This window comes from Calonectris borealis, chromosome 1, assembly GCF_964195595.1.
Source record: "Calonectris borealis chromosome 1, bCalBor7.hap1.2, whole genome shotgun sequence".
Classification (NCBI taxonomy): domain Eukaryota; kingdom Metazoa; phylum Chordata; class Aves; order Procellariiformes; family Procellariidae; genus Calonectris; species Calonectris borealis.
In genome coordinates, this window is record NC_134312.1 from 45,095,066 (window position 1) to 45,120,597 (window position 25,532).

Consider the following 25,532-nt stretch of genomic DNA (forward strand, 5'->3'; position numbering starts at 1 on the left):
CTCTAAAGTAACTGGGGGGCATCCAGACCTCATCAGAAATTGGTCAGTGTTCTGCCACTGCCATTTTTTTGCCTGTAAGTCACTAGTGGTCTTTAAATGTCCAGGATGCTCTGTCCACAAGGTAATTTTATAGTACGTTGTCCTAGTTTCGGCTGGGATAGAGTTAATTTTCTTCCTAGTAGCTGGCATAGTGCTGTGTTTTGGATTTCGTATGAGAATAATGTTGATAACACACGTTTTAGTTGTTGCTAAGTAATGTTTACACTAGTCAAGGACTTTCTGGCTTCCCATGCTCTGCCAGGTGCACAAGAAGCTGGGAGGGAGCACAGTCAGGACAGCTGACCCAACTGACCAACGGGGTATTCCATATCATATGACATCGTGCTCAGTACATAAACTTGGGGTTGGTTGAGGAGGGGGAGGGTTGCTGCTTGGGGCCAGGCTGGGCATCGGTCAGTGGGTGGTGAGCAATTGCATTGTGCATCACTCATTTTGTATATTCTACCATTATTATTATTGTATTTTCCCTTCCTTTTCTGTTCTATTAAACTGTCTTTATCTCAATCCACAAATTTTACCTTTTTTCCGATTCTCTCCCCCATCCCACTGGCCGGGCAGGAGTGAGCAAGTGGCTGTGTGGTGTTTGGCTGCCTGCTGGGCTAAACCACAACATAAGTTTAAAAGTTGTAAACTACTGAAATAGAAACTGAACTATCTTCAAAGACAACATGCTGTTCCACAGACTAATTTCATACAAAACACACAACAGTAGAGTATTTTGTGTTGACTGCTCCTCCTTTTAAGAAACGATTGTCAGTGACCCATTCTTGCAAAAGTGCTCTTCTGCAATGACCTAATATTTTGGTGGGAGTCATAAGATAACAAAATGAAATAACGGTTATTTTTGTGTGTCTGGTTGCCCCACCACATTTTTATAAAGACTTTCTGATCTGATTACTTTTGGTATTGATAAATGTTTCACCATAGGTATTTACCAGTCAGATTTTCTTTTAAATAATATCCACACATTAGATTTAAGCTTGAAATGGAAAATGGAGTAGCAAAGGAAGGCTGGGAGGAAAACGAGATACTCCTGAATTTTACATATTTAACATGAAGAAATAGAAACTTGAAAATCAACCTGAAAGAAAACTTCTGCTCATCAGGAGATGCATGGGTTTATCAAGCTGTATCGTTACTCTCCTGGCATTTCAGTACTGATTACCAGATGTTAACAGTAAATGAAATTCCCATAATCTCCTAAGGTATGCCACATTTTCTTGTTGATGATTCACTGTGTTTTGCTCAATTGTTTATTCTATATCTTCTGTGTCTACAGCTCTTTAAGGTTTCTTGCCAGACCAGAAGTTCACCTTTTCTTACAGTTCTCATAACTTGCTTTTTACTGACTTACAACAATTAAAGTCACTTTATCAATACAGGTTGCCTAGTTTTATGTTGCACGTGAATATACCTTCTCAGTAGTTCAATTATGCATTCACTTTTGCAGCCTTGCCTTTCATCTATTCCAGTAACCGGGAATCAGAAGACTATAACATAGCAACAGCTTTGAATAAACAGCAAAACCACACGAAGGGTAAAGGACTTAATGGTATCATGGACAAAATTCATGCCTCTTTTGCCAGGTGACAAGGCTATAGAAGGCTAATTAATCTTCATGTAGCTAGGGAGCTTTTGAAACAAGTAATTTTAAAACACATTTTTTTTTTCAAAACTCAATTTTAATGTGACCAGACTTTGGTTAACTTGTTTTCTGGTCTAGGGGTCTTCAGGTGAAAAGAAAATACTGAGGCCATTACATACTTCAATTATTTCCATTATTTTCAGAGCTAATATGTATTCTTGCCTAGTGCCAGACAGAATATTTCAGTCGGTGGTACTTATATTTAGCTAAGTGAGAACCATTAATCACCATTTCCTGACATACCATCCTAGAAAAATGCCAAAGTACTTATATTTAAATTTCATTCACTCAGTCACTTTAAAAAGATTTTATTTCTATGGGATATTAGTGCGGTGATTTGAACCGGTGGGTTGATTTACTAAATAAGTTCCCATAAATACAATTCTTTACAGCCATTTAATAGATTCCTACACATTAGATTGGAATGTATGTCATCTAATAAAATATCTCATACTTTTAAAGGCTAATTGATCATAAAAGCGACCTCCTGCTTCTGTAGTTAAAGAATTCCTACATGCAGAAGGGACAAGTCACATTCAATCAATAGTGTGTACATTATATTTTATCGTTGATCCTTTCACCTGCACTCAGCCCAATACTGAGTTTCTCTGGGACATATTTGAACTCAAACTCACTGGACAGCTAAGTGTCCATAATTTCTTAGACTAGAAAAGAAAATGTTTGTTGTCCAAAGCTCCTCCATTATGGAGTTTATAGGACTACAGGAGTCAGCCTTAACCTCTTTTACTGGATTTTCTGGTGAAAGGAATTTAGGCTCAGATCTTGCATTATACAATGAATACACCACACTGCAGATCTGAACCTCTGCATGCATATAATAAGCAGCCTCTTCCAGAATTTGCGTACTAATACAAAGCCTGCCACTGCTCCTCATCGCATTTCAATTACTCCTACCTACTGCTCACACCCGGTCTGCTTCACTGCTTTCTCCAGGAAGGTTCTTGTGTTCCAAACAACTCCCACTTTTCTCATCATCACTCAATTCTTGTGTAACAACTAGTTCCAGGCTTCTTAAAGTGACTGTTATTTGGTTGTAAGAATCTAACAGTAATTAGATAGCCTGTCATGTGCAGGTTGTCTTTACGCAACACTCTATAAAGACCTTTTGTGCCACTGAGATGATTTTGTCAAAATCTGCTTTCAGTTCACTGAACTGAGAGCGCATTTGTCTAAGCCATTTTCCTACTTCCTAGGTTCTGTACCTGTTTCAACAAGCTTTGTGTTTGCTTCTGTTAAGACTGTTTTCCAGAGATGAATATAAATTTGGTAAGATTTCACTGATGATGCTGCAAAGATTGAAAGTTGTCTGTAACAATTGGAGTACCAGGCTCTGCTATCTGAAAAAAAACCAAAAACACCCAAGCCCACAACTTTTCAATGCTCTATAGTCAATTAAAGAAGCATTTAGTTGGTTAAATGAAAGGACTAGTCAGAATATCAGCTTTTCAGGGTACATATAGTGCCATTATTTATTGTCATGGGACACTATTCCCTTTAAAAAGCCTTGAAAACTGCCATTTAATTAAGTGGAAGCCTCTCTCTGTTTCTCACATTGAAGAATATATTCCATAAAACAAAGAGTGTGTTGCATTTTGCTTATTAAACTAATGTCTGTTCCTCTCTTTCTTCCTTCCAGCCACCCAGCAGTCCACTCAATCAATGTGCTGCTGTTGCCTAGTTATCAGGAGTTCAGTCCTGCTGCCATCGAGGGAACATTAGATTCCCCATTGATTTCAGCGAGGGAGGATTAGTTCCAGGCACTAGACAGATAAACAGAAGTTCTTACAGATTTTCTGCTGAAAAGATGTTGTCTTCATTAGGGCATTTAGAACTGCTTCTCTCTGGCAGGCTAACAGCACTCAGTTTAGTAGGTAAGAAGTCTGACACAATGTTGTATTAACTCATGGGTTCTGTCTAAGAAACTTCTAACAGAAGTATTTGTAATTTAATTGCTTTAAAGATGCTGCTTGTATGCATGTAGGAAGTGGGGTGCTTCTTCTCTAGCTCGACTAGAAGAAAACAATCATCATTTACTTGCAGTTGGGCAGAGCTTAGGAAGGCCCCTGACCACGGCTGGCAGGGTAATGGTCACAGATCTTAGCAATCTGACAAGGATTTCTGACACGTGAAGCAAGGCCCACTGGGACCCGGCCACTGACTTCAACGGCAAGATTCCTGTCGGCTTCAGTTAACTTCAGTGCTTGCACCGTTTGTCTCTCACAGCATTCTGATTTTATCAGCACATCCCTATCACACACCTGCGCTCAAAGGAGAGGCATTTAAGCTTGCACTGACCCAACTTGGCATGTCCCCATATCCCAGCACAGTGCTGTACAGGTTAGCACAGACCCTGAAACAGCATGAGCGGAATACTAAGTACTAATTAATCACTCTTTCTCCTTAGCAAGGCTAATTGCCTTGATGCCTTGCTGATGCAACTTTTCTGTGTGGGCTTTTCAGTAACTTCAGCATTCTGCATGGTAGCAGGCAGCTACAGACACATCTCACATCCATCATCCTTTATACAAGGTACTCCTGCTTCTCCAGCACTGAAAGGCAAATATACTTTTCTTCACAGGAGAAGGATGTTATTCTGTGAAATAACTAAAAATCTCAATTTCATACCTCTCTGATAGCTGTACAAAACTCACTCTGCAGCACCTTCTTTAGGGACTGTAGCTTGTGTACTGGTACTTCTCCAGATTCTTGCAGTTTCTCCAGTAACTCAATTGCTCTTGCAACGTCTGAATGGGGGAAAAAAAGGAATAGAGGTCAGAATAAACAGTGACTAATAAGTGACTAAAAGGGGCACACAGATGGTCATTTTAAATTTAAAATCAGCTTTACCAACACATACTGTATTAATCTTGTGGTATACCAGCCTCAGTTAGGCAACAACACTGCTGTTCAGAGATCCAAATCCCGAAGTATGGACAAACCACGCACGTCCACGTACAACAGACACACACAGAGGTTCAGTCTTAGTTGCAAACATTCTTTAGAACAAAGCTACCAGTTCAAAGCGGCTAATCCATATTAGCAGACCTAAAATACTTCTTACTTTCTGCATAAGAGAAAGTAGCACAGGAACAGCATGGGGCCTACTTTCAGAAAGTCTGAAAGAATGAAGCTGGGTCCTTATGTAAGCACCCTCAGGATGACAACACCTAAGAAAAATATTTGATCTTTTCTTCTCATAAATCTAAATCTAAATATCAACTGCTGATAAAGAAAGTCTTCTAGAGCAAGTAAAGTCTGCTAGGGAAGAATGCGAAGTCTGCTGGAGAAGAGTAAATGTGTAAGGCTCTTGTCTAGGTCTCCAAAGACCTGATCTGCCACACAAAACCTGTATGACCCACAGAAATACACGGAATAATATTTTTGGTGGCCTGAGTTCTCCTTAAGCACCTGTTTATTGTCAAGGGAAAGACTGAAGTGTCTCTGAAGAGCAGTCCAAAGGGCTTAAGTGAGTAGCCATTTTGAGTGGTGAGCGGGAGTCTGGTCCAGTTGAACACAGTCCATACCCTCACTCTCCCAATATTTTTCCTCTTTAACAACTAGTTCCTAATTTACACAGTTATTACTAAGATGATACATACAAAAAACCCCCAACCTATGAGATGCCCAATGATCCTTTATGGCTAGGGACACAGAGGCACAAGAAAATAGCGGCCGGTCTCATGGAGGCTAGCCTAGTCAAGCAAGCGACACACTGACTCACTGTCATGGTTTAACCTGGCAGGCAGCCAAATACCACGCAGCCGCTCACTCACTGCCCCCACCCCCAGCGGGACGGGGAGAGAATCGGAAGGGTAAGAGTGAGAAAAACTCGTGGGTTGAGATAAAGACAGTTTAATAGAACAGAAAAAGGGAAAATAATAATGATAATGATAAAATATACAAAATGAGTGATGCACAATGCAATTGCTCACCACCCGCGCTGACCGATAACCAAGTAGCGATCGGTACTTCCTGGATCACGCCTACCCTTCATATACTGAGCATGACATCACATGGTATGGAATACCCCATTAGCCAGCTGGGCTGGCTGTCCTGATTATGTTCCCTCCCATCTCGTGTACCTAGCTCAGTCAGTAGGCATGGGAGCTGTCCTTGGACTAGGAAGGCACTTAGCAACAACTGAAAACATCAGTGTGTTATCAACATTCTCCTCATACTAAATCCAAAACACAGCACCAGGAAGAAATTTAACCCTATCCCAGCCGAAAACAGGACACACACACAGAAGTGAACTAAGCAATATGCATCCTGGTCAGTCTTCAGGATGGTACAGCTTAATAGAGGGTTTTCTCCTGCTGGGTCATTTAATGCTATCTTTCAGCTCTTCCTGTAAATTTGCTCATATAGTTGAACCTGGCAATGCTGTTGTCTTGAGTGTGTGGTCATTCTCACATCTTCTAGCGTCTTTTGCATAGCCACCAGGGCCACTACTGGACAGTTACACCACTCTACTAAAAATAGGTCTGTATCCTAGTGATGAAATGAATGCATAGTACTAAATGATAAAACAATACTTGAGGCATTTTAAGTCTGTGCTTTCACTGCACTAAAAAGAAAAAAACACCCTCCCCCCAACCACACAAGTCCAAAATGACTACAATGGCTAGAAGCAACCTTATATAATTCTCCTTTCCAATGATAAAGATTGTATTGTTTGTGACTGGGAGATTATGCTAACTGAAACAGTTCTTACAATCCTTGGCTTGTAGCTGAGCTATACTGACCAGATGTCTTATACAACAAAGACATGAGAAGTTTTCTGGAAATAGAAAAGAGATGACAGTAGATGAGCTGCAATGGGAATAAAATAATAATCATATATTTGCATTTATAAGAAAATAATTCTTATCCAGCAGCATGAGTGTTAAGAAAAGAGAAGATGACATCAAAGAATTTACAATTTAATTAAAAGAGGCAGGCAACTGGTCAGCATAGTAGGTTGTGCCATAGTAGGTTAACACCCAAACAATTCTCAAGTTTATAGGCATCTGTCAAAAGACAGCTCTAAGTTTGAGAGAAAGCATGGCAGAAAGCATGCAGTGTTTCTTTCAGAAGGGTATTTCCACTTACTGGGCTGTAGTTTGCATCGCAGAGCAGTCCTGGAGCTCATGAACTTTCAGATGAAACTAACCCTAACCCCATATTCAAAGACTGCACCTGTGCTTTTGCTCCAAGCATAGCTTCAACTGCTAGTGGGCATCCAGTCCATGTTACTAGATCACAGCTAGTTGGAGATAACCTCTCCGCACAATGCACACAATGTGGGTGTAGGTCCTCAGCAGCACCTGTTTTGCTTTGCTGATCTGCCCATTTCTCCACGCCACACCACCTGCTGGTAGAGCCGCAGCCAATATCATTCCAAAGGGATCATCTGAGAGACAGAGACCTTGGTGTGATGGGAAAGAGAAAGTCTGGATTAATGAAGCAGGTTTGTGAGCTGCATGTATAGAGACAGCAGTTGAAGCTGTATTTGCAAATAAAAAGGGAAGAGATGATGTGGAGGTGTTCCAAGAAAGATCCTTCTAAAGCACTTACTGAAGTGATGATCAGAAAGCTAAGAGAAGATCTGGTAAATAATAAGGCCATGAAAACCAAGAAGAAATAAGATTCTACAAAGAAGAATATGACTGATGGCAGCTAATACATCAAAGAGGATGGTTTTGAGATCTAAGAAGAGGTAAGTACACTCTTTAGCAAGAACCATTTCAATGGAGTGCAAAAGAACAGCAGTGCATTAAATAAAATATGATGCAACAGACAAACACAATTTTTAATGTTCTCAGTAATAATAATGTCACAATGATTTTCTAACAAAACTATCAAATCATTTACCGTGGAATTTTTCCTTTAAAGTCTGTATCTGCCACCCAAGACTTGCAGTTAGCTAAATACTAAACTCACACTCCCCAGTTATTAGTGCCAGTTGGTGCAAACAGGTATGTCAGACAGCACAAAGCAATTAGATGATTTATTCTGAAGCTTCAACAGCCTACCATAACAGATCAGATAAGGCCTCTGAAATTCATGTGATACATGATAGCTATTCAGATCTTCTAAATCAGACTGGGGTCTTTTCCAGTCAGGTGCCAGTTCAGGTAAGTTTCGAACTGTCTTTCTCTCTCACCAGGTATACTTGTAGAAGGTCAGTGCCACAGATGACAGATTGGTTGCTATTCTGCAGTTGCTTAGAAGTTTCATCACCACACCTGAAAATTCTGTGAATCACCCCACATTTGCTATGGTCCTGAAATAAACGATATTCAATGAAAAATTTGTGCTGATTGAGAAATCTGTTCTGATCCAGAAGGAAACATAAATAGCTTTAGGTACACTAATCAATCTAAAAGAGTTAAGTACAGGTCTAAACATTTCCCTATGGCATGGACCAGACTCTAGATGATAATTAATCACTTCTAAAGTGATGAGTGTTACAACACAAATGATAAATTCATATTCTGGTTGAAAAGTCTGGCATGGGTGTTTAGTATATAGTCTCATAGGCAAAACTGGGCACTACTAGATTACTTAACTTTGTGATTAAGAAGTGGTTGGGGGTAAAGAAAAAGCAGAATATCCCAAGAGCATTCTGATTTTCCACACTTCCAAATTCATCCAACATGCTAAAATAATGAATGCTGTTGCCCAAGTTCTTGCTTTGATTTATTATTCACCTATCATACCTGTTAACAAGAAGCAGTCTTCTTTCTCTTGTCACAATTAGGCCCATAGCTTGCTCAATTTGGCAATGACTTGTGGGATATTGCTCACAGTAGAGAAAATATAGAATAATACAGAGCTTCAAGGGATAAAATTACAGAATGAAAATGAAGCATGTGTTCAGGCCAAAGCTCCTGATGCTTTGTCAGGAGCAAAATATAAGAGTTGTACAAAACAGAAGACTTTGAGCAGACTAAAAATGTATAAACACGAGTGTATAAAATGTGACCTCATGAAATAGGCTGTATTTCCTTCCGTTAATAACTCTGAAGGGGAGACTTGAATGAACAATTGCTTTAGGACAGGTTAAAAAGTGAAATTTATCAATGCATGAGCACTGAAGTGATCTATAGGCTTTTTGCTGATGGTTCACTCGGGGTGAATTCCAGCTAAAACTAAAGTAAGTGCTTGGTCAAAGAAGCAATATGACCGGCAATGAGGAAGACTTCAAAGTTACGTTGAAAAAAAAGCATAGAGCAGGGAATCCACACCTGTTGAAGTCAATTAGAGAATTGTCGTATGTTTGAGAAGGACTGGTACTCCTCTGCTGGGATACTTTTCTTGTCCCCAATCCTCCTTTGATTACAAATGTAACTAGCTTTGCTTGTAAACATTACCACTGAGGAATTGTTCTTAAATACCATTTTCTTACATACTTGTGGAAAGTGCAAACTGATGAAAAGAATATGTGCGTGTATTTATATAGATATATGCAAAAAAAATTCCTGGAATTATGTTAAAACCAGCTAAATTCTATGTAATTAAAATATCCTTGCTTTTTATTTCTGATTTGTCCTTCCTTTAAGCAAAGATATTTTTTAAACACAACTTCTGAAAAGGATTGTTTTGCCTACTCGCAAACATTTTCCAAAATATGAACTCCATTATACTAACATTAAACTCATGCTAATGTCATTGAAATCTATCCTCAATTCCCACATTCATATCCCACAGAAACCAGTGGGAATTTTGAGTAACGATGTGGGTAGAATTATTCCTCTCTATTCTACGATGCATACACTTTAAAAGGAATATGCACTTATTTCCCCCCTTATTATATCCAACTATAACCACACCTTTTTTTTTTTACCATTCTTTTCTGATTTCCTCAATATATGCACGATTCCTTTCTCTCCCATTCTGTTTAACATTCACTTCCCTTTTTGTGTTATCATCATCATGCTTGCCCACAGCCTTTCTGGAAATAATACTGTTTCAGTGTGGTGGGTCACGTTATCAGTGAAACATAGAGAAGGCAGGGGGCTGTGGGTGGATGGAATGCATTTGATCAAGTGCCCTCATCAAAAGAAAAGTATGACTCTCAGAAAAAAAATCTCATTCCAAGTGTTCTTTCTGTATTTTAATTTGAATGAAGTTTCATTTGCATTGCTAGTAGGACACAAGCAGGAGATTACTATACAAACCCTAAGAAAGAGAGGAATCACTAGAACATAGAACTAGCAAGATACCATACTGTGATACAAGTGGAATATTCCCCTGCTATACTAAATGAAGTTGAATCATGTATACATAGCCATATAGCACAGTGCAGTTGAAGAAAAGGTCATATGGCTTAGTCATCACTTTGTTCTGTTATATATTGTTTTCACCTGCTGATTTTTGTTCAAATATCTAGCAATGCACAATGTAGACTGATCTGTTTAATTTGCTGGATATTTTGAAAAGTAAACACTATTTCCAATACTTTGCAATTCAGCTTTTACAACTAAAAAGCAAATTATGAATCCACAGAAAGAATTCTGGCTGGTATGAACTTGGTGCTCTTTCACATTACTGTTAAAATTGGGTAGACCAGGCTCCAGCATTCTGTGCAAGTTGTCCAGTCTGGAGTTTCACTCTGGCAGATTTTGTGCAGGGTTTATGTTTGTTTCAGTTTAGTCAGATGATAGGTTGAAAACTATTAGCAAAAATGTAGCAAATTATTTTAGCATGCTAAATGTGTCCCATTCAATACCAGAGTGACTCTTGAAAAAGAACACATGCTTTATACTGCAAAATGTGAAAACTGTTGTGTATCTATCTTCCCCTCTTGTGATAGTCTACGAGTGAGTTGCTCTGCAGTCCTTAAAATAAATATATTACCCCTTGACTTAAGAGACTACTAGGCAGTTAAATAGCAGCTAAAATGCTGTGTAATACTAGTTTGGGTTCAAACAGTAATTACTCAGAAACACAGTATTTCTTTACTCTCATAACTGCTCCAGAATCATGTTGTTGGGTTGTTCCCAAAGCCAAAATACGGTGATATTAGAGAACAGGCTTCTCATCTTCTTGCAGTCTTTCGATGCCTCATTCCTGTTAATTCTGGAGACCTTCACTGCATTAGTATGCTGGTTACTAGGAAAAGTAAACGTGCTGCATAAACACCACCCTTTGCTACCTCAAGGAGGTGGAACGTCACTACAAACTGACAGCAGGAATACTCAGTAGGTCTCTAAAATATTCACTAGCTTCACTATGGCATTACAGAGTAATAATCCTGGCAATTTTCAAGCTCTGTTCCGTCATGCTTGAAGACCTTTAATCAGGCTGAAAATGAAGAATTTGCATGACATAACAGGTCCTTATAATTGTCAGTAGTTTTTCATTCCTTCAGTACTTTTGTTCAGGTTTAGTTATTCCTTTAAGCTCATGAGAATACATTCCAGAATTCTTAATGTTATTCTGTCAACTTTTTATCATAATTCCCAAAGCCTACACAGGATGCTTTATTAGATTTAGCAATCTTCTTCAAACACTATCAAATGACAGCAGGTGATCAATGCCTGGGCAATCAGAATTCCATGGTGATTAGCAAAGTTCATTCATAATTCATAGCCAGTAGCCCTAGTACGTTGTATCAAACTATTTATGTGACTTCATGGTTAAAGCACCAGCTTTGGAAAATTTTCAGCGTGTAACTTTTGAAAATGTGTGTATTACTAGAGCTCTGCTGTCAGTCGCTGTGTTGTACAACATGGCGATTCTTGCTCTGGTGTCAAACACCAGACTGCCCACTACGCTTCCATTCACCTCTTTGGTTCCTTACTATCAGCACAGTGCTCTCCTGAAATACAACAGCTCTTCCATTACTTTAATATATTTATTTAATCTAACTTGGAGAGTGCAGAAAAATCGAGGCAAAGAGCAGCCTTTTTTGCCCACTTAAGTCGGTCTGTTTATCTTGCCCCAAATTTCATGCTAATCAGTAAGCATAAAGGTTTACTTCACCATGGTAAATCAGACTCCATGTGCAGGGAGCAATGAGCTAAGCTGTTAGAATACAGCAATATTATTCAACACTTTATAGTGTGTATCTGTGAGGTCTATTCAAGTTAGTTACAACAAGAATAATACCACCAGTGCTTTCATACTCTAGTTTAGATTATATGAGTAGTAGTTACAGATTTACTGCAGTGTCACTTTACACTCCTGTGGTTAAACATTACTATGAATGCACAAACAAATATAACAAAGCACAAGCATACAGAGCTCTCATGATTCGTCTTGTGGTGAGGGTTTCAACTCACCACACTTCTGATGTAGACATCGACAGCTCAGCGACCCACCCTAGACTGCCGTTACAGTTGATGAGGAAAAACAGACACTTTGAGGCTACAATTCATCTGACCTATTTTAGATAAGATGAATCATACTCTGGGAGTGCCTGTTCCCTTTGTTGACTATAAAGGGAGATTAGATGATTAGCTCAGATGTAAATGCCTGCATCCCACTTATTAGACATCTACATCAGTATGATGAAACCCACTCTTACTGTCCAGATATACAGTGAATGACTCATGCAAATTTATCTCTACGTGGTCCAGGAGATAAATGTACTTTACAACAGTTACATTTGACAAGAACAGTGTTGTTAGCAGTCAGGCCAATGCATTTTTTAGTTAAAGCTTTTAAAAATGCCTTAACCAATGATTTTATGGATTTTTTTCTTCTTAATATACGAGAAAAATCAACCATGAAATATGATTGAGTATATCTCTGTCTGTCTCATTTTGCCTGATGTGAGACTACTGCTCCCAATGACACTGGCATATCTCCATGGGTTTCTACATACATTGCCACACTGTCTGGGGCAGGCTCATTTTCTTTGGCTACTCACAGGACCATATTTTTTTTTTTTTTGGCTACTCACAGGACCAGGTCTATATGTTTCTATATGTCTGAGCTGCACCCAGGTTCTGTCTGACTCTAGCTTCTCAGGCACACCACGGGCATCCGAGTTCTCTACTTCGCTCCATTTCTCAGACACAGAGCCTGTGACCCAGCTGTTGCACACCCCAAGGCAGTGTTACACACCATGAGTTTTCCCAGCAGCTTTGGCAGGAACACCTGAATATGACAGCAAAGGTCTGAGACGTTTTGCAAAATAACTCATGGAAAGGACACAGTTTATTTGTAGGGAAAGCAGTTCCACCTGTGATCCAAATACAGACAGCAAACTGTGTGGAGACGCCTCCATCCAGCATCCTCAACACCACAAAAGCCCTTCAGGGATCTCTTCAGCAACTTCAGTCACTGTTGCTGTTTCAGGCATTCTGCCTGAAATACTGAAATGCTGCCATTTCAGGCATACTGCTCCTGAATACTCTGTTTAGCTTGTCCAAATGCAACATTCAGAAGGTTCCCTTATATGAAAAACTATGTTCCTCTATGTTCTCTGAACCTCACAATGTCTACAATGTCTTCAGTAATCTCCCTCCGCTTCCCTCTCTCCTAAGTTTTAACTAGTGATTTCTGTTCTTCTCCTCAGCTAGGGATTTTCATAGCCTTAAGCTACCATGAAGGCCAACGGGTAGAACTACATTCGCTTTACTTTGGTCAATCTTCTTAGCATATTCATTACTGTACATAGACAGAGCCAGTCCTCAATTTTTTCCTTTGAAGCCTTCACATAACTGATGTAGGTCACACTGCTTTGTCAGCAATTTTCAGATTTTGTTTGCTTTTGTGTGTGTGTGTGTCAGATCAATCTATCAAGTTCCTAAAACTATTAAGAGTTCATCAGATACTTAGAGAAAGTGGCTTCGTACTGTCACATTTCCATTGTTGCTTTTTAAGGGAATAACAGTAAATCACAAAACAGTAAAGATTGAATTAATGGGTAATTCAGGATCATTTCAATAAGATGAGTTTCACTGGCTTCATTCGAGGCCTGAAGAGCAATAATGCAATTCAGAATTTTCAAAGACAGGCATTTAAAATTAACCTTAAAAACTAATCATTTTTAAACACTGATATAGCTTTTATTCTTCCAAATTATTAGTTTCATTGCAATTTCTAAAGCAATCAGGATGAGGAGATGCATAAATATGATTTCGACAATTTTCACCAGAAGATTTTGCCATCTGTGAGAAATCAAGAAATTACAGATACAGCAACCCTTCACATTTGTCAGCACCCACTGCTTTTGTATAGAAGGCATTGAACATAGCATCGGTGTGAAAACAAGTTACCAAATTATCTTTTAAGAGAAAAGATTAAAAAATAAAGCTGAAAATGCAACGAATAGAAGAGCATTGAAAACTATTTCCCCTGCATTAGCTGTAGAGAAAAGGGAAGGGAAGGTAAAATTCCTTTTTTTTCCTTTGTATATAGTTTTGACTTTAGATTGCTTAATTATACCTGCTCTTTGTGAGCATAACTATGATTTATAGCTAGCCACTCACTGCCGAATATAACAGATGAGAAATTATTCTGGTCCTTTTTTTGACTAGGGACAGTCAGCTACAAATATGATACAAAAAGACAACAGTTTTTTTAAAGTTTATTTTGTATTCCAATAAATATATATTATATATAATGAATATATAAGTATATATTCATTCCTTAAATAAGAAAAATTAATCCGTGTTTCCTACAGGAAGCAGGATATTTTGTAGTTTCAGACTTTGTGTTATTTATTTTAATTCTCAGTCTTTCTGTAAGCATTTTTTTTAAAAAGAGAGATCACAGGTGTTTAAAGCAGTTATTTGCCTACACAGGACATGTAAAATGGTGTTCTATCTGACTTCCTGAAACTATGAAATGACAAAAAGAAAATCCTTTGAAGCAAAGCTATAACTCCCTGAGAAATTCAGTATGGTGAACAGACCTGGCCTTAACGAATTAAGTCCCTACGAGTTGAACTATATGAAAGCAAGGAGGCTGTCTGCTGCTTCCAGTAGCCATAGATATCTTGTAATGAGATGCCTTGATAACTCTCACCAGCCTCATCTGTCTCCTGATCACAACATCACTTGATCTTGTAGGATCAGTTCCGCCTCAGCAGACACAGCTCACCGTGCTGAAGTAGAACGGCTTTAAACACTAGATAAAAGCACACTGGACACTTTGCTGAAACTGCAAATGTAAACACTTTAGTGGTTCTGATCCCAGATTAAAAGAAAAAAAGGCTGGTACATTAACATACTCCAAGGACCCTACTTAACAGAATACTTGCTTTTGTGTTTTAAACCACAAGCATATAGAGAAAAACATGAAAATCAGTGAAGGAATTAAAAATTTCACTAAGCTAGAGAAGCAGAAACCAGAAATAACTACAAGGAATAAGCTTGCCTGAACAAAGAAAAACAGGATGAAAAACAACACACTTTTCTCTTAGCTGAAATCCATTCTCTCGCTCCCCTGCCTAAGCAAAAGCAAGTATTTATGCGCCCTATGTGCACATCACAAAACAAAAGTATTGGCCATATTGGCAACCTCATGCCTTTCCCACGCTGATACTTTCAGCGTGTGTGTTTAGTTTGCATCAGAGAGATTTTTGTTGGCAGGGAAGAAGACAGGAAGAGGGAAAAAAAGGCCCCAACAGGTGTCTCGCAAAGGGAGGTAAGGTTAACTTAGGGATGTTAATTCTCCTTCACAACAGGCACCGTGTTTGAGCCAAAGCAGTAACTCTCACTTTCTTCTCTGCTCGTATGTCATTACTAGGGTCTCCTGCTGCCTCTCCTCAGTTCTTATCTCTCCAGCTAATCTTAGTCTTAATCTTTTTCTGTTACTACCAGACACATGAGAAAGATGGCTGTGGGCTACAGGCAACTATACATAATGACAATACAAATTGTCACTTCAAGTCTAGCATCATGATTTTATCTTCTGTTTTTCTATGTGATTTGAAACTCCGGTGAGACATCAGTGAAAAGATGGCATTTGTGCAACACAATGGATGCAAAGCAGTTGTTACAGCCACGTACCTAACAGGACTTTATCTGTAGGCTCAGGTAACAAGAGACTTAATATTCTCTCTTCAATTTTAGTGGATTTTAGGATATTGCTTTTTGCAGATTGAATCCCTCTGGTAGCTGGCCACATATTAGTCATTTCTCAGGAAAGGAAAGGAAAAAAACCTGTTCTTTGAAAGTGTGTATATGAAAAGCTGCAACAGCAAGAAGAAAACAATATAAATAAAATCCTTTGTTAAAAAATCCCCGCAAAACTAGGTGGTACAGGTGACAACTGGTAGATGTCAACAACTGACCACTCTTAACTTTCAACTTTGAAACAAATATGATCTTAGAAGAAAGCTGTGGCTATCTTGAATTGCTGCTGCAAGTTACAAACAAAACTTTGAAACAGAAACTCCCTGTGAGAAACAGAGAGCTCGCCGTCACCTTTGCAGTGCTGCTGCTTGGTGTCCTACATGTTGAACGATGCTGACAATAGGAGCAGGAGAACTGGAACTCATTGCGGGTTGCAGCCTGATTTCACAACATATCTACCTAAGATATGAGGAGCATACCTGGCATACTTTGACATGGTTGCACTGTTAGAAAGCAAAATGTGCTATATAAATCAGTAGAAACTCCAGAGCTATTACTATTGGGTTACAAGACTATCAGGCTACAGCAGGGATCGGACATACAACCACCTCTTTTTCCAAAGGCTGGTTCGTAGATTTTAAAGCCATCATGCCCTCTTCAAGTTTCCCTGGTCTGGCTCTGTATAACAAAGAACAGCTATATTATCCTTTTGCTCCTGTGCTGATTCAGTAAATAGCATTTGACAAAAACACTGCTGCCAAATCTATTGAAAAGTGAAGAGATGATGGTAAATAAATTTCTGAGGGCTAGGATTGCTGCTGATGGCCACAGTCATCCACTAATCTATTTCAAGTACATTCTTCCCCAATGTTTAACTGACTGTAGAGGGATCGATACCTTAAGGTCTAGGAGATTTACTCTTTTTCAGAAAACATGGTTGAAAAAGAAAATTAAAGAGTTAGTGGATGTGAAGGATTAGTGATTAAACAAGGGCTTCTATTGAAAAGAACCAGTAAAAAATTAATTTTGGTTTAGAAGAAATAAATTAAGAGTGTATTTTGGGCAACACTCTTCCTTATACAATTATCCATGTTTATACAGAAACAATTAAAATCAATGTTTTGATGCTCTGTGGATTCATGGATACTTCATTTTTCCATCTTTTAAATAATGAAGAACAATCCTCCTCCAATCTCTTCTGGAAACACAGTTTTCTAAATGAAATTTTTTTCTCTCTTTTTTACAATTATTAGTAAAGTAGCACTAAGGTAACAACTCATTATGAGAAGCTGTATGCATTTCCTGGTAACTTGGTGGAATTACATTTGAGAAACCTGGGGTTTATTTAACCACTCTTTTTTGGACCCTGGTGAAACAAGTTCTCAAATACGTACATACACCTCCCTCTGTATTTAACATATCTAAGATCTGAGCTTGTGGTTTAAATACTCAGGAAAATATTGTTAGTATGTAAATGTGCATTTCTGAATCAAATCTTCTCATCTGAATAGAGAATTAACAGTTGAATGTTTCTCATTCAGAGGCTGACTCTCCAGCAAATATCTCAAAAGAAGATTAAGCTGACTGAGATTAACTTTGAAAATTCCTGGATTTATACACACATGTACAGTTTACAGCATATTAGTAAGTATTATTTTTAAAATGTCAAAAATGCATCATGTGAAACAAATTAACTGTGCATGACGGAAGGCAGACTTACAAATTACAGTTATATGCTTCTCAAAACACTATCTACCTGCCTTTGCTTAGTTTCCTCTTAAATCCTCAACTTTTCATTATTTGTGCTTCTAATGAGTAACTAAGATCAACAGTTTTACATAATTCATATTTCAAATTCTATTGCATTACCTACAAGAACATTATTTTGTATCTGAGTAACACAGGTCAGACAAAAGCTTGTATTTATATCTTTTTGCACTTGCATGAGTGTCATCTATCTTAAGAGAGATGTGCATGCATGTGTCCTGAAACAGGGGACCCAAAGGACAAATTATCCTCTGCACAAAGCTGATGACTTCAGTAGTTTGTCACATTTTTAAAAAAAGTTTCTGTCTGATAACATCATCAGAGGGGTCCAACGCAAGCGATAGGATGGAATTAAGCAAATTGTTTACTTACAATTACATTAAGAGGTTAATTTTTTTTTCTGTAGTTACACAAATGTCTCTCGGACATCAGTGTGAAACTGAAGTTTGTAGGATCCAGCATAGGGATGTTATTTATAAAACAAATCCTTCTTTGTCAACATTATCTGTAGATAGACAGTATACATTTACTACATACAAAAATAGCATCCCTTGTGTTTTTAATCATTAACACTCTTGCAACTTGTTGCAAATGGTGAATTTCACACCTGTGCTGGGGCTTGTCAAAGCCTTCATCCACTTCACCCAGCTGATCCTTTGAAGGATCAGAAGCAGGACACGTACAGGCAAGCTCAGCTTACCACTTTGCTCTACACACGATAAATTCAGATTTAGATTCAGACTAAAACGATTACTTTCTCTGCTACCATGTCTAAAGAATCTTTTCAGCCTGACAGAGCAGGAGGAACACAAGGTCCCTGCACAGGCATCGGTCGACCATGAGCCTGGCTGCTCTCTCAAAGGTGCCTCACCAACATTTCCTGACCGCACATCCAGCTTCTGCAAAGATACGCCTTACTATCAGTTACGTGTTTCTGAAGGAAACATGGCTGGAAAATTAAGATATTCCCCCTATACACTCCACGAAGGTGACTTAACATTACAAGACGCCACAAGTTTTGTAGAAGATGTTTCCATCTGTCTGTGTACAGGTGCAGCTCTCTGACAACCGGCAGCGCCCGGGTCCTGCAGCACCTGCTGCACGCTGAAGACGATATACCATGAACTTTCATTCATTTCCACCCGCTGTGCCCTGACAAAACTCAATTTCCACATCCCCGTGAGTTGCTCTGGGCGGAGGACAGGGCCCGCTCTGGGAGGGCGAGGCGGGCCGAGGGGGAGCGCTCCTGCGGGCACCCGGCCCACCTCAGGCCCGTCCAGCCTGGCACAGAGCTCATGTGCCGCCAGATGCCCCAGCACCTCTGCAGGTCAGGCCCGTATGGCCAAAGACATTTAAGCTGGACATGTGCATTTAACTTTTCAATCCATGTATTTTTATTCCGCTCATGAAAACCAAAGATGACATTTAGGTAGGTACTTCTGCTGCTCCAGCTCCAGCGCTGCAGGAGGCACGGCTGAAGTGCAGACCTAACTAACCAACGCTTCCACTGCACGGTTCCTCACAAAACGTCCCCAGTCATCAGCCATAATTCAGCAGCTTACCTTAATCCATCCCTTCATAAAAATACATTAAAAAAAAAAATCTAATAGATGTTGACACACTGATGTAAAAAAAAACCCAAACATTTCAGTCTGTGACCAGAATTATCACTTTTTTTCTGTTCCTACAAACAATAGGCCTTTTTTTTTTCCTTGGAAGAATGAATTTGGTTATTTATATGTCCTCAGTTGGCATACCAACAGAGAAATGTTAGACTTAAAGCGTGTGGCACTTGCAGAAGTATTTTTCAATTTTAGCACGTTAGGCTGAAGAGCAAGAGAAGACATCCCGGTGACAGACAGGGAGCCAGGCAGGGAGCAGCACATCACTTAGCACTGCTCCACAGGGCTCAACCCATGCGAAAAAGATCTGGCCTTATGCCGCACCTCTGTCAAGGACTGTATTTCACACTTTATGAATCTGATTTTCTCTTCCTGATGAGTACGTTATATATTTTTTCCCAAGATAATATACATTATACTAATATATGCACAGTCTACTGCAACTTATGTTCAATACAATTTCTGCCATATACATACACATGGGCACAGACAAGGAAAAATCCCCATTTATGTAGGTTATGAGAATGTATGAGAAGAAAAATGACAAGCAGAGAAGAGGAGGAAGGAAGGAGGAGTACTCTAGCAAATAACAATGTATATTAATGGTCAGGTGCCATCAAGTACCACATCTGATAGAGTTTGTCTACCATCTCCAATAGAGCCAATGGCGATTTCAAGCGATTTATCATCACTGAACGTCATGCTTTATAAAGGATTTTCAGGAAGTTTTGGGACATCTACTCCACTGGAAAAATATTTGTTTGATTTCATAAAAAAACAGTGGAGCTCAGTTACATGTTACAGCTCAACAGCAAGAAGTCTTTCCAGTTTCCAAGGATATATTTGAAAGCAAGAGAAATTTGGTTGTCAATAGCCAATAGCTATGACCTTGTTATGAAACTTCACAGGGATTAAAATATCAGCACTGTATATTCAGTCTATTCAAATTTCTTCTTTTATCCTCAGTCACGTGAAGAAGTAAAACCATCAGTGACATGAATAGTAACTATATAAGGAAAAACATAATAGGACATGGATTATTAACAAAAGACAGTTGAAAGCCCCCCTTCACATGAAAAGATATTCCCTTGCTCTTAATCATGAGATGGTCTTTGCACAGGTTAATTGTATAATATCTTCAAAAACAAGAAGAACATTTGAAAAATGCCCTTTTACAGATGCCACTTTCATCATCCTATGCAGAGAGGAACAGGGACTTAGGTTTTGCAGCAATCTGAGCAAATACACGGTCAGTTTTCTTTCAGAGCAGATTTTCATCTTGGAGGGAAAAGCACAAGTAAAATTCTAAGTAAGATAAGCTTTATGAAAAATTTGCCAGACATTTAGCAAAATAAAGAAGTTCAGATAAGAGTGGAACATCTATTATGCATAGCTAGAAAGATGTCTGCTTCAATTTGCAGGCCTCCATATGACCACTCCTAAAATGAGCGCCAAGGGAAGCACAGAAATCTATTCCCTCCCAAAATATTTCTGGGAGTGTAACGGTACTTGCAGAAAATGCTTCCATCAGACTGTCCTAACGCACCCTTTAAGCGATCCCACCCACAACAAGCTTCCTTTCATTTCTAAGCGCTCACAATGTGTACCAGTGGCACACAGGAACTCACAGGAGAACCGCGGGGAGGCTAAGCTGGCTGGAGGACATGTGCTCCAGGCCCTTCACAAAGGAAAATGGTACTTAAACCATAACCTTGAACATAAAATGAAAAAGAAAAAAAAAATCCCAACCTTACTTTTTTCCGTGTCATTTTATGAAAGACAGCACTGTAACTTACCGTCTCACCCTGGAACAAAGTATAGTTCCCTACACCTTCAGGGTTTAAGCTTTGAATCGGCCTAAAAAATTCCCCCAGTTAGTTCTGATGGACACCAGGGATTACTGATGGGGTGGTATTGATTCAGGATGTAAGACATTTGCAATAAAGATAGGAAAGGTGCATTTTTTTACAGAGGAGACTTACGTGGCTGTTGCAAGATGCCCAGCAGGCAGGCTCTTCCCCCTCCCAAAGCTCCGAAACACTGCGGCCACCCTCCTTAAGCTCCCTACGCGGTACCCACACGTAGCTTCATTGCTTTACATTTCCTCCCTGAAACAGTTGCTGATTCCTTCGCCTCCTCCCAGCAGAGCACCACGCAAAGGTCAGTCAAAAGCCTTTGAGATTAAATTGTAAGTGATTAAAATTTCCATTATTTTGTGAACTTGTTCCACATATTAAAAAGCCCTAATGGAACCTGCATACATTTGTGCAGGTAGAAAGGCACATGATGACAGGAATTAAGGAAATTAATTCCTGTGCTTTGGACTGAAGTAATCTTCCAGAATGTAATTGGCTTTCAATCATTCACACACAACATGCCCTTCACCTTTAAATGGTAATTCATTTTACCATACAGGTTTTGAATTCCATTTACATCAGGCTTTAAGAAAACTCCCATCTCCGTACTAGAAAACAGTGTATATGTTTTGTCCAGGAGGAGAGCACGTCAGAGTGTAGTTCAGATTTCTGATGTATGATGTTTTACCATTTCGGTGACCCTTAGCAGGGGGAAATGCAGAACACTTCCTGGCCAGAGACCAAGCAGCGATTCCCTCAGCAATGTAAGGTTATTAATGCCGCCTCTCCTGAAACGCTTGCTATTTCCTCAATGCGCTGAGCTCTCCATGGGACATGGCAAAGTGCATATGAGTGTACAAGACTTTTCAGGGCTGCACCCAGATCACAGTAGAGCTGTGCAAAGCATAGTGACAGTAAACATAGCTACGTCTGCTTTAATAAAAGCAACAGAAGTCTGGAAAATCTCACCATGTAGCACCTCCCTTCTTCCATGGCTGTGAAAGAAAGACTACAGAGGAAATATCTGGAAGCACTAGGCTTGGTCTAGTTGCTTCTGGGGTTTCTTCAGCCCAGCCTTTTCAGTTGATGTAGCAGCAACATGTTATAGGTGACGAGATGTATCCCTCTGACGAAACGGCCATCTGCAGGCCAGGTGCAGCATTTAAATCTATTTCTTCTTGTCTGTATTTTCCTTTTGCACGTCACATCCTACCATTCTGTGATGTTTTATCTCCCTCGCACTAATAACAGCCCTGGCTGACAACCAGGGAGACTGTAATGTTGGCACTGCTGCCAAATGGTTAAGCATATCCTTGACACAGACAACAGATGCTTATATTTAAATTGGGACTAATTTGCATTTTTGTGTATTGTGTATTTTTTTAAAGCATAGTTTTAGTAATGAAAAGGAATGTGTAATTCTGAAATAGTAGTACTTTCCTTTGAAAAGCCAGGTTTGCTAATGGGTTGCCATCTGTCCAACCCTTTGCCAGGAAATAGATTTGTCCTGCTTACTGAAAACAGTATTAGGGTGAAACTGTAGATTACACAGTGGATTTCTGAGCAGTTTAATTTAAAGTGCATGCTAGCACTTTGTTACTTCAGTAAAAATAACTTTAGATTCTCCTTTTCTACTAATGTTGGGATTTAAGCCATCCAGCAAACTGTATTTAGAGTACTTTGAGGGCTGTTTTGCTCTCAGTTGGGTTCCAGAAAAGATGCCCACCTCTCCTTTACCATTTTGAAACTGAGTTCATCAGGTTTCTTTTGCACAGGATTTACAGCAAGAAGCTAGCTCTCCTGCTTCGAAAGCCCATCTTAATCCTCTGGAAAAAACATTTAAAAAACCAAGGCACTGGCCTCAATCATACTTTCAAAAGTACAAGATTTATATGTGCTAGGAGCCTCTCAGAGCCTCTGGATGCAAGTTAGGAAGAAGGACACCCTGGCAATTCAGGATGCTGTATCGGAAGCTGTTGGACCTCTTTAACCGATGGAGCCGAAGGAGCAAAACAAATCAGAACGGTAAGTTACTCTCCTCTGTAACGTACAGAAATCTAATAACATTTCTGCTGAGCCTTATTACGGGCAAAAATGCACTGCGAGAGAGAGGTCCAATTTTTACAGCCTGGAGGCAAAAGTTGAATTTTAAGATAACTTCAAGATTTCAGCACACTCTGACATTACCTCGGTAAGGTTATTGACACAGTCTCAAGTCTAGCAAAACACCAACCGCTCTCCCTACCCGGACCGAGTAGTTGCCCACAGGAATACACAGACGTGCTGTTTTGTAGGGTAACATCATTAACGCCAGCGAACAGACAAACTGCAGTCACTGCTGCCTTCCCCGCACACCCCTCTCCCCGCCAGCCCCCCAAAATGCCGCATTTTGCCAACAAACGACCGTCTCCGCGGGAGGTGCCAGCTCCCAACTCGCTGCCGGGAACGGCCGGCCGGAGCCGCTGCCCCCACCACGGCGCACCCCGCGCCGAGCCACCTGCGGGGGCGGCGGCGTGAGGGCCCTCGGCGCCGAGCCGCGAGGGCGGGCGCCCAAGAGGGACCCCCGCAGGGCGGAGGCGGCGGAGCGGCACCCAGGATCGGCATCCAGGAGCGTCCCCGGCGCCCGGCGGAGCGGAGCGCTGGCCGCGGAGCCACATCCCGCGCCTGCGGCACCGCCGCGCTCCCGCCGGCGGGATGCCAGCCCTACCCCCGCCCCCCTGCCCGGACAAAGTTTTATTTCCCCCATTTCAGCCCTGCTCCTGCCTCCCACCTGAAACCCGCGGGGGGGCGCCTCCCCACCCCCCTCCGCCACCGCCGGCAGCTCCGGCCCTACCACCGCGGGGCCGGGAGAGCCGCCGCGGCAGCGCCCGCCGCCCCGCCGCGCTGGGGCTGCGGGGGAAGACCCCGCGCTCCGCCGCGGCGGCCCCCGAGCAGGGCTCGGGGAGCTGGGGCGGCGGGGGCGGCGCGGGCGCGGAGCGGCGGCAGGGCGGGGAGCGGCGGCAGCCGCGCTTACCTCTGTCCAGCGTGAGCGGCTGGACCGCTGTCAGTGTCGCCATGTCTGCGGCGGGGCTGGAGCCCGAGTGACGCGCGGCTCCGGCACCGGCGTGGAGTGCGGGGAAGGGCGGGGAGGAGGCTGGCAAGGAGAGGGGGCGGAGGAGGAGGGTGGCTCCGTGGGAGGAGGAGGCGAGCGGGGCGGAGGGGGTGCCCAGGAGAGGGCGGCTCGCCACAGACGGGGCGCCGCGATGCTGCGGGCGCAGGGCGGCCCGGCGCGGCCCGGCGCGGGCTGCCGGCATCGCTGCGCCGCCGAGACCGGGCCTGGCGGGAGGCCCCCGCCTCACCGCGCTCGCCTCAGGGCAGAGTCCCGGGGCCCGCAGGGGCCGGGGCGGTCGGGGCCGTCCGCGGGGGTGGGGGGCGGATCGCCGCCCGTCCCGCCGCCGCGGGGATGCCGCAGCGGCCGGCGCAGGGAGCGAGAGGGGTGGGGACGGGAGCGCCGCAGCGCCGCGGGGCGGGGAGGACGGGCGGGGGCCGGATCCGGCGGGCCGGGCTCGCCTGGGCCGGGGGCGGCGGGGCGGGCCGTGCCGCCCCGTCCCCAGGCTGGGGGTCTGGTCAGCGGCGGGGGGGGCGGTGTGTCCGCGAGAGGCACTGCTCCGAGGACTGGCCGCAGGGGATGAAAATCCGCGTGCGAAGCCGGGAGAGGCGGTACCGGGCCCCTGTGCAGGGCCTCGGCCGAAGGGACGTGTCCCGTAGCGGCCCTTTTGGACCAAACTGTCGGCCTCACCGTCAGTGCGGCCATCACCTTTTCTCTAACTGCCGGGTGCGGCCCGGCCATCCTGAAGAAACCCAACGTCCTCTCATAAAGCACACCCAACACGCCTCCGCACCGCGGGGTTGAGTCCTCACATTTGCAGAGCAAGAGGCTGGTCACAGACAGACGTCCGCCTCTTGCAGATCAGCTGCAGCTTGTGTGAGCTTGGAGGCCTTCGCCGAAGATCATCCATGAAGGTGGAATTTCACACTGGAGCTCTGCGAGGTTTGCCGGCAGCTGTCTGGTTGTCTACCCTCCTCGTTCACATGAAGTCAAAGGAACCTGGTCAGCTGCCATCCGAGAAAGGTGTGGCTGTGTGGCAGAGTCCCACAGAGTTTCCGCTGCCTTCCCTACAGTGGACAACAGTGTAGAGGAATGACTGAGTGAAGAATGGCGTCCTCTTTAACTATTGCCCTTGTCTGTTGCAGTCTTGTGTTTGCCCAAGGAGCACTGGGACGGGGTGGAGCATCACTCCGAAGGGGAAGGTAGCACTCTTCTCCTCACTCACCGGGATCTGACAAACCACAGGGGACTTGAAAGTGCAGCAGTTCAAGGTTGCACATAAATAAAAGCTTTCAACTGCAAGGGTATTTAAGCACTAGCAGATAATTAGGGAAGCTGTGGAAATTTTGCCATTAATAGTTTTCAGAGCATATTAAAAATACATTCATCCGTTTTAAAATTAGAGAATTTTAAATAATGTATATGAACCACCCACTTCTTCTGATGAATTGAATTCAG

General features: G+C 41.9%; 1 protein-coding gene across 1 annotated transcript in view; it reads right to left on the bottom strand.

Annotated features, from left to right (window-relative positions):
- Positions 1 to 24,380, bottom strand: part of LIN7A (lin-7 cell polarity scaffold A) — a 48,494-nt gene extending 24,114 nt beyond the window's left edge. The window contains exons 1-2 of the mRNA XM_075155517.1: positions 24,000 to 24,380; positions 4,352 to 4,470 (exon numbers count right to left, since the gene is read on the bottom strand). Coding sequence (XP_075011618.1) covers positions 4,352 to 4,470; positions 24,000 to 24,279 — 399 coding nt within the window. The 5' untranslated portion in view covers positions 24,280 to 24,380. The remainder of the gene's footprint in view (positions 1 to 4,351; positions 4,471 to 23,999) is intronic.
- Positions 24,381 to 25,532: the final 1,152 nt, after the last annotated feature.